The sequence below is a fragment of the Mchenga conophoros genome, linkage group LG13 (genome assembly GCF_057382185.1).
Source record: "Mchenga conophoros isolate Kocher_MC1m ecotype Shallow Benthic linkage group LG13, M_conophoros_male_GT1.1, whole genome shotgun sequence".
NCBI classification, from domain to species: domain Eukaryota; kingdom Metazoa; phylum Chordata; class Actinopteri; order Cichliformes; family Cichlidae; genus Mchenga; species Mchenga conophoros.
In genome coordinates, this window is record NC_140538.1 from 32,866,222 (window position 1) to 32,879,475 (window position 13,254).

Genomic DNA, 13,254 nt, shown 5'->3' on the forward strand with positions numbered 1-13,254 from the left:
GTATGCCAAGAGTGAACGAGACATCGATTCACTGATCCACACTACCAGGCTATACAGCAATGACATTGGAATGTCGTTCGGACTGGAGAAGTGTAGTCGGATGGTAACAAAAAGAGGGAAGGTAGTCAGAACTGAGGGGATTGAACTACCAGAAGGCAACATTGCAGACATAGAGGACAGTTACAAGTACTTGGGGATCCCGCAGGCGAATGGGAACCATGAAGAGGCCGCTAGAAAAGCTGCAACCACCAAGTACCTGCAGAGGGTCAGGCAAGTCCTGAGGAGTCAGCTGAATGGTAAGAACAAGATCCGGGCCATCAACACGTACGCCCTGCCCGTGATCAGGTACCCTGCTGGGGTAATAGGCTGGCCAAAGGAGGAGATAGAAGCCACTGACATAAAGACAAGAAAGCTCCTTACCATGCATGTAGGGTTTCACCCCAAGTCCAGCACCCTGAGGCTGTACGCTAAGCGGAAGGAAGGGGGCCGGGGACTGGTGAGTATCAGCACCACAGTCCAGGATGAGACAACGAACATCCAAGAATACATTGGGAAGATGGCCCCAACTGACCGAGTGCTCAGTGAATACCTCAGGCAGCAGAAACCCAAGAAAGGGGAGGGAGACGAGGAACCATCATGGAAGGACAGGCCCCTGCACGGTATGTACCACCGGCAGATAGAGGAGGTTCCAATACCTTCTTGCTTTTTCTTTGTCCCCCAAAAAAGTTATGTACAAAATGAAGGAGAACAATGCTGGTCCGTACAAAGACAGACTTGATGAAAAGTCAAAGAAAAGATACGAGGAAAAATCAAAAGGAGTGAAAGGGTTAGACCCATACGAGCACACAGAGTGGACAAAATACGTTAATGTGCTGCCCAACTTTCACCACGCTCATATTTATAATTATACGGTTCTTGGAGTGAGTGCATACACTCGTGAAATTTAGTAACTTCAGGTCACTGCAACAAGCCCAGGTACAGTTTACCGACGGATGGGTACAGGACCTTGAAATGCACCGCGTAGAACGAAAGACCATCGTACCTATCATAAGTTTACCAGTCTCACAAATCGTCTTCATAAATACACATTCGCTAACAGTTTATTAATAGGACCTTTACGCTCAACGGTAATTAATTAGTAGTGGAAATAATTTCTGGTACGCATTACAGAAATGTAGCAGTGACAATAATGCTGTAATCGTACTGGGCAATTGGTGATACAAAAAAACCTGTTTTACCCTGTGAATAAAAGTATGTTTTTGTCAATGTACCATGGTAATAACAGAATCGAAACGCAATATTGTGTCAGGACATTTCACTATTTATGCACAATAAACAAAGGAGCATAGCGCGACAATTTCTGTTCAGTGCCAGACTTGCTTGTAACCTATATCACCAGTTATGTTATGAAAAATGACGTATTAACTACTACAAAACACTGACCTTTGTGGGAATGCTTGGAGCAGACTAACATGTGAGCTGGAGTGTTCTGGGACGTTATATTTGGTCTTTGAATGGCTGCAATCCAGGTCATCCGTCGCCTGTTTGTTACTTCGGAAAGATAGCTCGAACAATTTCTCTTCAACGACGTAATCCGATAACAACCAATCTCTTTACCCGTCGGCTTCCCGTGGCTGTCAGGCGACCGGCTATTGCAGTTAATAATACAACAGCTTCTTGCCATTTTTTGTGTTTCTTTTTATCGCTGTGTGACTGATTTCAATTGAAAGCCTGCGTGCGCTAGTACCTCTTGCCACGAGTTCCCAGAATCCTTTGCGGTTTTACCCCTGAATGACATCACATTTTCAATCTCTATAGCTGTGGGGTGTGGTCGGGAAAGCCAACGCGTCTTAAATAAATCTCCACATCCCTGCACTTATAGAATATGTAGAGAGTGAAGAATCTCTCACCTAGAGAACCACAGTTACAATGTAATCATACGTTACTAGGTGTTTTTATTGTAAATGCTTGCAAATGCTGTGTGACCGTACACATTAAACACTGTGGCACCTAAAGTCCGACATCATCAGACAACGTGCACAAAAAAATGTCTGTTTCTAAAACATTTATTTGCATTTCTTGTTCAAATCTTTAGTACAGTCCGTCCTCTGACAGGAATGCATGAGAAAAAACATGATTGGCTCAAAAACAGTCACATGAACATCATCACTGTCTCTGATGAACGCTCAAAAGTCCCCATCATGGCCCCACCCCTTCATGACCATTCAGGTGGGCTCCTGAACTGTGGACAAGCCCTTCAGAGACAAGTGTAAAAACATGGTATTAAAAAGGCAACAACATGAACAACCCAACACCACCCCTCCCTTAACCCACCTGAAAGGCCACGGCCCTGGAGTGACATCATCATGCCATCATTCAGAAAATATTTAACAGATGTGGTCCAGAAGCGACAAAAACATCACCAGCAGTCAAAATCACTGAAACCAGGTAATCAGAGGAGGGGAGCTATTATTTCCTGTCACCTGATTGGATGAGAGATGTGTGGCTGAGTGCTTTTACAGTGTCGCTGAGGAGCTGCTGCCCCTAATGGTGAACAGAAATATACACAGGTATCTGCAGTATATACAAACAGATCCTCAGAAGGAGACACGTCTCTGATCACCGGCCGTCAGATCAATAAAAACATTCACAGTTTTACTCTGGAGGTTGACTTCACGTTCCACATTTCACATTCTGATTACTTCCTGTTTACAACCCGATTACTTCCTATTTACATGACTGTACTCTGGAAACAAGCTCACATGTCTGAGGCTCAGACATGTCATCTTTGATTTTAATCTGAAACCACCATGTTTTTGGATTCAAATTCACACTTCCCGTGTTTCACATTAAAAGCTTCATGCCATTGCTTCCTTAAAGCTTTTATTCTGAAAAATGTGTTTAACCCTTTCTAAAAAAAAAAAAAATCCACCAATAATCATTTACATTGTTTAAAAGACAAAAACAGGATTATTTTGGGGGTCTAAATACATTTTGGAAAAAAAAAAATCAGGAAAGTTTTAAGACTTTCAGATTCTCCCCAGCCCCACAACACTTCCTGTTCCTGAAACACAGGTGTGTGTGTGTGTGTGTTCGGAAAACGCTCCCCCTCCCTTCGCTTCTTCTAATGTGACCTTCCAGATGTTTAACTGTGACCTTGAGGTCTTCTTATTGCTGAGATCGCGTGATCTGTAGGTTTCAGACATTTGTACTTCTTGTGGGGATTCTTATTATTATTGATTAGAATTAATAACTATTATTAGAACTCAGAGTTTGTTCACATTCAAAGCAGCTGAACCCACTGTGAGTAGCTCCTGTGAATCATGGATGTTCAGATTATTTATCACTAACCACTGCAAGGCTGAAGAAAACCAAAATCAGACTCTCAGGCAGCCTTTTGAACTGTCCCATTTCTCTGGTTTCTGACTGTGTGAAGAGTGGAGGTTTATTCTGAAGTAAATCAGAGACAATGACATCCTCTGGAAGTTTCTATCGTATTAGCCGTCCCATTAACATGCTGAACTATAACCCTAAACTGAACTGAAGCATCATAAAACCCAACAGAATCTCTTCGTTTGCAAAGCCATCCTCACTCGGAGCACAAGTGTGCCTGGTCCCCACAAAGACGCACAAACAGTCTACGATGGCGGGGTCAGAGGGGGCAGCCCCTCGTCGCTGGGCGTAGCCGTATCATCACTGGGCTCCAGACTGTCCTTCAGGCTCACCGTGCTGTCTGAGGGAGGCGGGGTTGACTCAGAATTGGGTGGTGTTAGCTCTGATGAGGGTGGAACTAATTGTGTAGGGGGCGGGGTTTCAGGGGAGGGTTCCTGAGTCCCATTGGCTGTCGGAGGAGGGTTGGGTTCCTGCGAGTGGGTGGTTCCAGTGGGAGGGGGTGGTGCGAATACAGGCTCAACTCGGCGGGGGGTAGAGTTAGAGATGATGCTGTCATTGAGGGACAGCGAAGACTTCTCAACCAAACGCCACTGCATTATGCTGGTGTCCTTCCCGCCCGTCGAGATGAGGTAACTGTCGTCATACAGGAAGGCCACGTTGGTCACATGACTACTGTGGGCGCTGTACTTATGGCTGGGGGCCTGCAGACAAAAACTTTATTAACAGAGCTGATGACACTGACATTTAGAATAGTCACACCCAAACCCTTTTACCTCTAATCAACACTCAGCAATTGATAAGGAACAGCTGGGTGGCTGTAGCTCAGGTACAGCCACCCGGTGGAGCAGGTCAGCTGCTGATCGGAAGGTTAGTTGTTCGATCCCTGCCTTCCCCAGTCTGCATGGGCAAGATACTAACCCCAAGTAGCTCTCTGATGCATCCATCAGAATATGTGTGTGAATGTAGTTAGAAAGCAGTCAGTGTAGAGCAAGTGCTTGTGAGAATGTGTGTGAATGTGGCTTTGAGTACTCCGGGAGAGTAGAAAAGCTATATAGCTATACAAGAATCAGTCCATTTACCATACCCCAATTATCTAATATCCAATGTGTACGAGGGTTCACGTGTGCACTGCAGACCTGCTTTTGGTTTACCTGCTGATTGACCAATCAGCAGGACACTTCTGGAGCGCCAGCTAGTTGAGGTGTTTGTGTCTGACTGGAAGCAGATGTCAGAACAAACAGAGGACACACTGAACAGATTAAACCTCTCGGCTGGCTTGGGAACAACTCTGTGTCCCACCAGAACAGTTAGAGGAGGAGAAGACAGGGAGGTCCTGGGATCTCTGATCAGATGGCTGCTCTCAACTCAGATCTCAGTCTTTGAAACCATCCATCCATCTTCTTCCGCTTATCCGAGGGCCGGGTCACAGGGCAGCAGCCTAAGCAGAGAAGCCCAGGAGACATCCTTGTCAGATGCCCGAACCAACTCAACTGGCTCCTTTTGATGTGGAGGAGCAGCGGCTCTACTCTGAGCCCCTCCCGAATTGCTTAACTCCTCACTCAAAGGGCGAGGCCAGCCACCGTTGGGAGGAAGCTCATTTCCAACAACTGTATCCACGATCTTGTTCTTTCAGTCACTACTCAGATCTCGTGACCATAGGTGAGGGTAGGGACATAGATCAGTAAATTGAGAGCTTCGTGTTTATACTCAGCTCTCTCTTCACCAAGACGGACTGCAGCCACTGCACCAATTCGTCTGTCGATCTCCCGCTCCCTTCACTCGTCACTCGTGAACAAGACCTCGAGATACTCAAACTCCTCCACTCCGGGGCAGTAACTCATCCCTGACCTGGAGTGGGCACTCCACCCTTTTCTGGCTGAGAACCATGGCCTCAGATTTGGAGGTGCCGATACTCATTCACACCGCTTCACACTCGGCTGTGAACCGTTCCAAGGCGAGCTGGAGGCCATCACCTGTTGAAGCCAACAGAACCACATCATCCGCGAAAAGCAGAGATGAGGTTTTGAGGCCACCCAAGTGAAAGCCTTCCGCCATTTGGCTACGCCTAGAAATTCTGTCCATAAAAATTATGACCAGAATCGGTGACAAACGGCAGCTCTGACGGAGCCCATCACCCAGCAGGGTTGACTCCACCTTATTGCTGCCTATGTGTACCAAGCTCCTGCAACCGTTGTATAAGGATTGAATGGCCTGTAGCAATGGGCCAGACACCCCATACTCCAGAAGTACTTCCCACAGGGCACTCCGAGGGACACGGTCGAATGCCTTCTCCAAGTCCACAAAACACATGTAGACTGGTTGGGGAAACGCCAATGCACCCTCGAGTATCCTTGAGAGGATAAAGAGCTGGTCCAGTGTTCTGCGACCAGGACCGAGGAAAACCGCATTGTTCCTCCTGTATTTGAGGTTCGACTAACGGACGGACTTGCCTTTCCAGCACCCTGGCATAGACTTTCCCAGGGAGGCTGAGGAGTTTGATCCTCCTCTAGTTGGAACACACCCTCCGGTCCGTATTTATAAAGTAAGCCTTTGAAACCATTTCAGTTTGACGATTAGCATTTTCAAATGTGTGTTTTTATGTGTGTCACCTTGAAGGTGGAGCATGGGTAGGCGAACAGGTGAACTTTACAGAAGTCGTCAGCCAGAGCGATCACCTTCCTGTTGTGGGACCTGATCAGAGCATTGATGTCGGTGCCGTCTGAACCCTCTGGCCAAACACCTGAGATAGGCAGACAGAATTTCAGAGTTAAGAAAGTTGTCCTGATTCAACAGTCAGGGAAGTATAAACATCTTCAGAATAAACACCCTAACACACACACACACAAATACACACAAATACACACACTCTCCCATTGTACTGACCAAACACATGATATCCCAGGACACAGGTGTAAGTCGCCCAGTCGATGTCTTTACACTCTGAACGATTTCTGATATATTTACAAGCGTTTGGAACGTCCCCTGAAAACAGACATCTGTCACTGTACATCAACAAAATACTGCAGTATTACAGTACTCTGTGATAACAGTACACAGTACTGTAGTGCCAGAGCCTATGATGAGAAGGTACTCACAGTAGAGGATCTCGTAGTCTCCAGAGTTGGACATGATGAAGTTGTTGTCAGGTGACCAGTCCAGGTGGGTGATGTAGCTCGAATGTCCCTGTTGAAACATTTAGTTAACTCATGAACACACCTGAGCACCACCACAAGTGTTTCCAAGTTTAACCCACAGAGGAGCTACATTCAATCTTGTAAAGTGGAATTTGTAGTTAAGGAGAGCAAACACAAGGGCCACTCTTGCTTGTATTGTTGTTGCTCCATGAGCCGCAAAGGAGAGCAAAGTTATGACACACAAAGAGTTAAAGTGAAACATAGTGTTAAAAACAATGAAAAGTTTCACTGTTGTCTGTGCTTGTCATGCTACATTTTATTATCTTTGAAGTGTTTTTACTGCAGTTCTCCCGTTCAGTCGGTCTCTGCTCTTTTCCGGCCCACTTGCAACCAATCAACATTAGGCAGTCGCTTACGTCATCCGCTTTGTCGAACGAACGGTTAGGATCTTGGAGGACTCCTCTCCTCCTCTCTGTCCAACCGAGTGGGACATGGATGGACACGTTTGTGGGACCATAAATCCCGCTTCAGAGACCTCTCCTCTCAGGTTCGCCTCTTATCACAGTAACTTGCACATGTGAAATTAACATCTACCATTAAAGTTACGTTTGGAGGTGAGGTGAGGCTTTCAAACCTAAGAAATCTGAACCAACTGCCAAGCACATAGTACCATTAGGGTTGGGCGATTGGACTAACATATCGGCTATCGACGATATGCTGAGCCCATCGACGTTATTACATGGGCGATTTACAGTGTTGGGAGTACCGGAATACATGTACCGGCATTATGCATTTAAAATACAAAATATGAGTAACTGTATCCCGTTACAGTTACTGTTTAAAAAGGTGGTATTCAGAATACAGTTACTTTGCAGAAATAAATGGATTACACAGCGGTCTTTTCCTGTTTCATATGTTAGGCTATGGTCTTTCTATTATTGGTAATTCCACACCGGTGGAAACCCAAACAAAACACACATTAAGAGGCTGTAATGTCTGTGTCTCAATCTCGCGGCCCATGGTGGCGCTGTCACTTGGTGTTCGCTCGCTCTGCGGTAGAGTATCACTTCCTGTTCCTGCTCAAACACAGTGGTGTTTCTGAGTAGCTTATTTGCTTAGCAATTTAATTAACAACTTTTAAATACATTCTTTTTCATAGTATAATCTTCACGTGCTTCATCCGAAGCACACTTTCTGTGTACTCACTACCTAATTTATAGCCAAAGTATTCACTCACTGTCTCTGTACTGTTTCGCTAGCTTAGCTTAGCTCGTAGCCGACTCGTTAGCACCATGGCTACTTCACCTGTCCCTCCTGCACTTTCTTGCTCATTGTGTCAGATGTTTAGTTACTCCTCGGCCTCCTTTAGCAGTAATGATATCTGTAACAAATGTAGCATATTTGCAGCTCTGGAGGCCAGGATTACTGAATTGGAGACTCGGCTTCGCACCCTTCATTCACCCATAGCTAGCCAGGCCCCTGTAGCTGGTGCAGCCAAAGATAGCGTAGGCCCCGCTAGCTGTTCCCCGGCAGACCCCAAGCAGCTGGGGAAAGAGGGTGGCTGGGTCACGGTGAGGAAGAAGCAAAGTCCTAAACAGAAGCCCCGGGTACACCACCAACCCGTTCATGTGTCTAACCGTTTTTCCCCACTCGGCGACACACCCGCCGGGGGTCAAACTCTGGTAATTGGCGATTCTGTTCTCAGACATGTGAAGCTAGAGACACCGGCAACCATAGTCAATTGTCTTCCAGGGGCCAGAGCAGGCGACATTGAAGGAAATTTAAAACTGCTGGCTAAGGGTAAACGTAAATTCAGTAAGATCATAATTCACGTCGGCAGTAATGACACCCGGTTACGCCAATCGGAGGTCACTAAAATCAATATTGAATCGGTGTGTAACTTTGCCAAAACAATGTCGGACTCTGTAGTTTTCTCTGGTCCCCTCCCCAATCAGACCAGGAGTGACATGTTTAGCCGCATGTTCTCCTTAAATTGCTGGCTGTCTGAGTGGTGTCCCAGAAACGATGTGGGCTTCATAGATAATTGGCAAACCTTCTGGAGGAAACCTGGTCTTGTTAGGAGAGACGGCATCCATCCCACTTTGGATGGAGCAGCTCTCATTTCTAGAAATATGGACAAATTTATTAAACCCCCCAAAATATGACTATCCAGAGTTGGGACCAGGAAGCAGAGTTGCAGTCTTACACGCCTCTCTGCAGCTTCTCTCCTCCTGCTACCCCCCCAAAAACCCATCTCCATAGAGACTGTGTCAGCTCCCAAACAGACAAAAAACAAACTAAAAACCAGCAACAAACAACTTAAACATAAACAATTACAAAGAAAGAACAAAGTATCCACATCTGAACCAAAGAGTAAAACAGTGAAATGTGGATTATTAAATATTAGGTCTCTCTCCTCCAAGTCTCTGTTAGTACATGACTTAATAATTGATCAACAAATTGATTTACTCTGCCTTACAGAAACCTGGTTGCAGCAGGATGATTATGTTAGTTTAAATGAATCAACACCCCCGAGTCATTCTAACTACCAGAAACCTCGAAGCACAGGCCGAGGGGGTGGTGTGGCAGCAATTTTTCACACCAGCCTATTAATTAATGAAAGACCAAGACAGACTTTTAATTCATTTGAAAGCCTGATGCTTAGCCTCGTCCACCCCAGCTGTAAAACTCAGAAACCAGTCTTACTTGTTATCATCTATCATCCACCTGGGCCTTACACAGAGTTTGTCTGATTTCTCAGACTTTATATCTAATTTAGTTCTGAGCTCAGATAAAATAATTATTGTGGGTGATTTTAACATCCGTGTAGATGCTAAAAATGACAGCCTCAACATGGCATTTAATCTGTTATTAGACTCAATTGGTTTCTCTCAAAATGTAAAAGAACCCACCCACCACTTTAATCACACTCTAGATCTTGTTTTAACATATGGCATAGAAACTGAACATTTAACAGTGTTTCCTGAAAACCCTCTCCTGTCTGATCATTTCCTGATAACATTTACATTTACAATAATTGATTACACAGTGGTGGAGAGTAGACTTTATCAAAGTAGATGTCTTTCTGAAAGCGCTGTAACTAAGTTTAAGAATATAATCCACCCACTGTTATCATCTTCAATGCCCTGTACCAACATAGAGCAGAGCAGCTATCTGAACGCTACTCCAACAGAGGTCGATCATCTTGTTAATAATTTCACCTCCTCACTACGTACGACTCTGGATACTGTAGCTCCTGTGAAAACTAAGGTCTCTAATCAGAAGTACCTGACTCTGTGGTATAATTCTCAAACACGTACCCTAAAGCAGATGACTCGTAATCTGGAGAGGAAATGGCGTGTCACAAATTTAGAGGATCATCATTTAGCCTGGAGAAATAGTTTGCTGCTTTATAAGAAAGCCCTCCGCAAAGCCAGAACATCTTACTATTCATCACTGATTGAAGAAAATAAGAACAACCCCAGGTTTCTCTTCAGCACTGTAGCCAGTCTGACAAAAAGTCAGAGCTCTTTTGAGCCAACAATCCCTTTAACGTTAACTAGTAATGACTTCATGAACTTCTTCACAAATAAAATTTTTATCATTAGAGAAAAAATTACCAATAATCATCCCACAGATGTAATATTATCTACAGCTACTCTTAGTACCATTGATGTTAAGTTAGACTCTTTTTCTCTAATTGATCTTTCTGAGTTAACTTCAATAATTACTTCCTCCAAACCATCAACATGTCTTTTAGACCCCATTCCTACAAAACTGCTCAAAGAAGTCCTTCCATTAATTAATTCTTCGATCTTAAATATGATCAACCTATCTCTAATGATCGGCTATGTACCACAGGCCTTCAAGCTGGCTGTAGTTAAACCTTTACTCAAAAAGCATCTCTAGACCCAGCAGTCTTAGCTAATTATAGGCCAATCTCCAACCTTCCTTTATATCAAACATCATTGAAAGAGCAGTTGTCAAACAGCTAACAGATCATCTGCAGAGGAATGGTTTATTTGAAGAGTTTCAGTCAGGTTTCAGAGCTCATCACAGCACAGAAACAGCTTTAGTGAAGGTTACAAATGATCTTCTTATGGCCTCTGACAGTGGACTCATCTCTGTGCTTGTCCTGCTAGACCTTAGTGCAGCATTCGATACTGTCGACCATAATATCCTATTAGAGCGATTAGAACATGCTGTAGGTATTACAGGTACTGTGCTGCAGTGGTTTGTATCATATCTATCTAATAGACTCCAATTTGTTCATGTAAATGGAGAGTCCTCTTCACACACTGAGGTTAATTATGGAGTTCCACAGGGTTCAGTGCTAGGACCAATTCTGTTTACATTATACATGCTTCCCTTAGGCAGTATCATTAGAAGACATAGCATACATTTTCACTGCTATGCAGATGACACCCAGCTCTATCTGTCCATGAAGCCAGATAACACACACCAATGAGTTAAACTGCAGGAATGTCTTAAAGACATAAAGACCTGGATGACTGCTAACTTTCTGCTTCTTAATTCAGATAAAACTGAGGTTATTGTACTCGGCCCTGAAAGGCCTAGAAATATGGTATCTAACCAGATTCTTACTCTGGATGGCATTACCTTGGCCTCCAGTAACGCTGTGAGGAACCTTGGAGTCATTTTTGACCAGGACATGTCCTTCAATGCACATATTAAACAAATATGTAAGACTGCGTTCTTCCATTTGCGCAACATCTCTAAAATTAGAAATATCCTGTCTCAGAGTGATGCTGAAAAACTAGTTCATGCATTTATTACTTCCAGGCTGGACGACTGCAATTCATTATTATCAGGATGTCCAAAAAACTCACTGAAAAGCCTTCAGCTAATCCAAAATGCTGCAGCAAGAGTACTGACAGGGACTAGAAAGAGAGAGCATATTTCTCCTGTTTTGGCTTCCCTTCATTGGCTTCCTGTTAAATCCAGAATTGAATTCGAAATCCTGCTCCTCACATACAAGGTCTTAAATAATCAGGCCCCATCTTATCTTAATGACCTTGTAGTACCATATCACCCTATTAGAGCACTTCGCTCTCGCTGCAGGCCTACTTGTTGTTCCTAGAGTATTTAAAAGTAGAATGGGAGGGAGAGCCTTCAGTTTTCAGGCCCCTCTTCTGTGGAACCAGCTTCCAGTTTGGATTCAGGAGACAGACACTATCTCTACTTTCAAGATTAGCCTTCAAACTTCCCTTTTTGCTAAAGCATATAGTTAGGGCTGGACCAGGTGGCCCTGAATCCTCCCTTAGTTATGCTGCAATAGACATAGGCTGCCGGGGGATTCCCATGATGCATTGAGTTTTTCCTTTCCAGTCACCTTTCTCGCTCACTATGTATTAACAGACCTCTCTGCATTGAATCATATCTGTTATTAATCTCTGTCTCTCTTTCACAGCATGTCTTTTATCCTGTCTTCCTTCTCTCACCCCAACCGGTCGCAGCAGATGGCCGCCCCTCCCTGAGCCTGGTTCTGCCGGGGGTTTCTTCCTGTTAAAAGGGAGTTTTTCCTTCCCACTGTTGCCAAAGTGCTTGCTCATAGGGGGTCATATGATTGTTGGGTTTTTCTCTGTATCTATGAAGCGCCTTGAGGCGACTTATGTTGTGATTTGGCGCTATATAAATAAAATTGAATTGAATTGAAATTGAATGTCACCTCTACTTGCAGCCCGCATAATGACGTAAAGAGATATTTTTAAAAATTATTTAATATGAAGGCAATAGGCAGAGTGTTACAGGCATAGCCCTAAAGAATGTAGCCATATGGACAGTGTAGTCCAGTTGTAAGTATTAAGACACTGCAAAAAGTGCAGCCTTACCTAATGTCCACCTACTGTTACTCATTTATATTAAGATTTAAACATCTAGTTGGTGTTGGTATGGAGAGTAACCTTCAGTAATAGTAATGAATCACACAGCAATAGTACATTCATGTAGCTGTAAAAAGATGATAATATATTAAGTAATCCAAAGTATTCAGAATACGTTACTCTCATTGAGTAACGTAACGGAATGCATTACAAAATACATTTTGGGGCATGTAATCTGTAGTGGAATACATTTTAAAAGTAACCTTCCCAGCACTGGCGATTTATTCGTTTGCCCATGAGTAAATTTGATAATAATAATGGAGCGAATAGAAGCAGTCAAAAGAAAGAAAAAAAGATAATAGAGCTCTTTTAACAGCACCCTCTTTCATTTGAGAGCAAATGCCCCCTCCTCAGAGAGCGCCCAAAAGCTTGTTGATGGAGCTGCAGAAGCTGGTGATAGCCTAGCATACTCAGCCGGATGGTGGACACGGACATCCTCATGCAAGTTAGTCAGGTTTGAGTACTTTGCTCGCATTTTACATCCGCACAAGTGGCACACCGCTTTGGTTACATTCTTAGGTTTACCTCTTTCATCCCAAATTGGTGACTTTTTTTATTTATTTATTTTTAGCGCTGTTAGCGTTAACATGCTGTCATCACGACAATTAACCCATCTGGAGCGCAGACTCAGTCAAAATCTCTGAAATGTCTCGCATTTTGGGTAGTTTGTCCAAAGTTTGTTCATTCTGCACTCCAGATGGGTTGAGCAGGTTAAAAATGTTAAAATTTCTGTGTTGTAAACGCGCAAATCAGTCCGTGCATGATTACAGTCGCCCATCGTTGATTATTGAACTGATGATTGTCGTTTGTAAAATTTTTATATA

General features: G+C 43.9%; 1 protein-coding gene across 3 annotated transcripts in view; it reads right to left on the reverse strand.

The window, feature by feature from the left end:
- Positions 1–2,050: 2,050 nt before the first annotated feature.
- eml4 (EMAP like 4) overlaps positions 2,051–13,254 on the reverse strand; it is a 28,068-nt gene continuing 16,864 nt past the window's right edge. For all 3 annotated transcript variants that reach the window (XM_085243038.1, XM_085243037.1, XM_085243039.1), the window contains 4 exons: positions 6,489–6,576; positions 6,277–6,375; positions 6,003–6,133; positions 2,051–4,094 (listed from right to left, as the gene is read on the reverse strand). In XM_085243038.1, the coding sequence (XP_085099164.1) occupies positions 3,639–4,094; positions 6,003–6,133; positions 6,277–6,375; positions 6,489–6,576 (774 nt within the window). In that variant the 3' untranslated portion in view covers positions 2,051–3,638. The remainder of the gene's footprint in view (positions 4,095–6,002; positions 6,134–6,276; positions 6,376–6,488; positions 6,577–13,254) is intronic.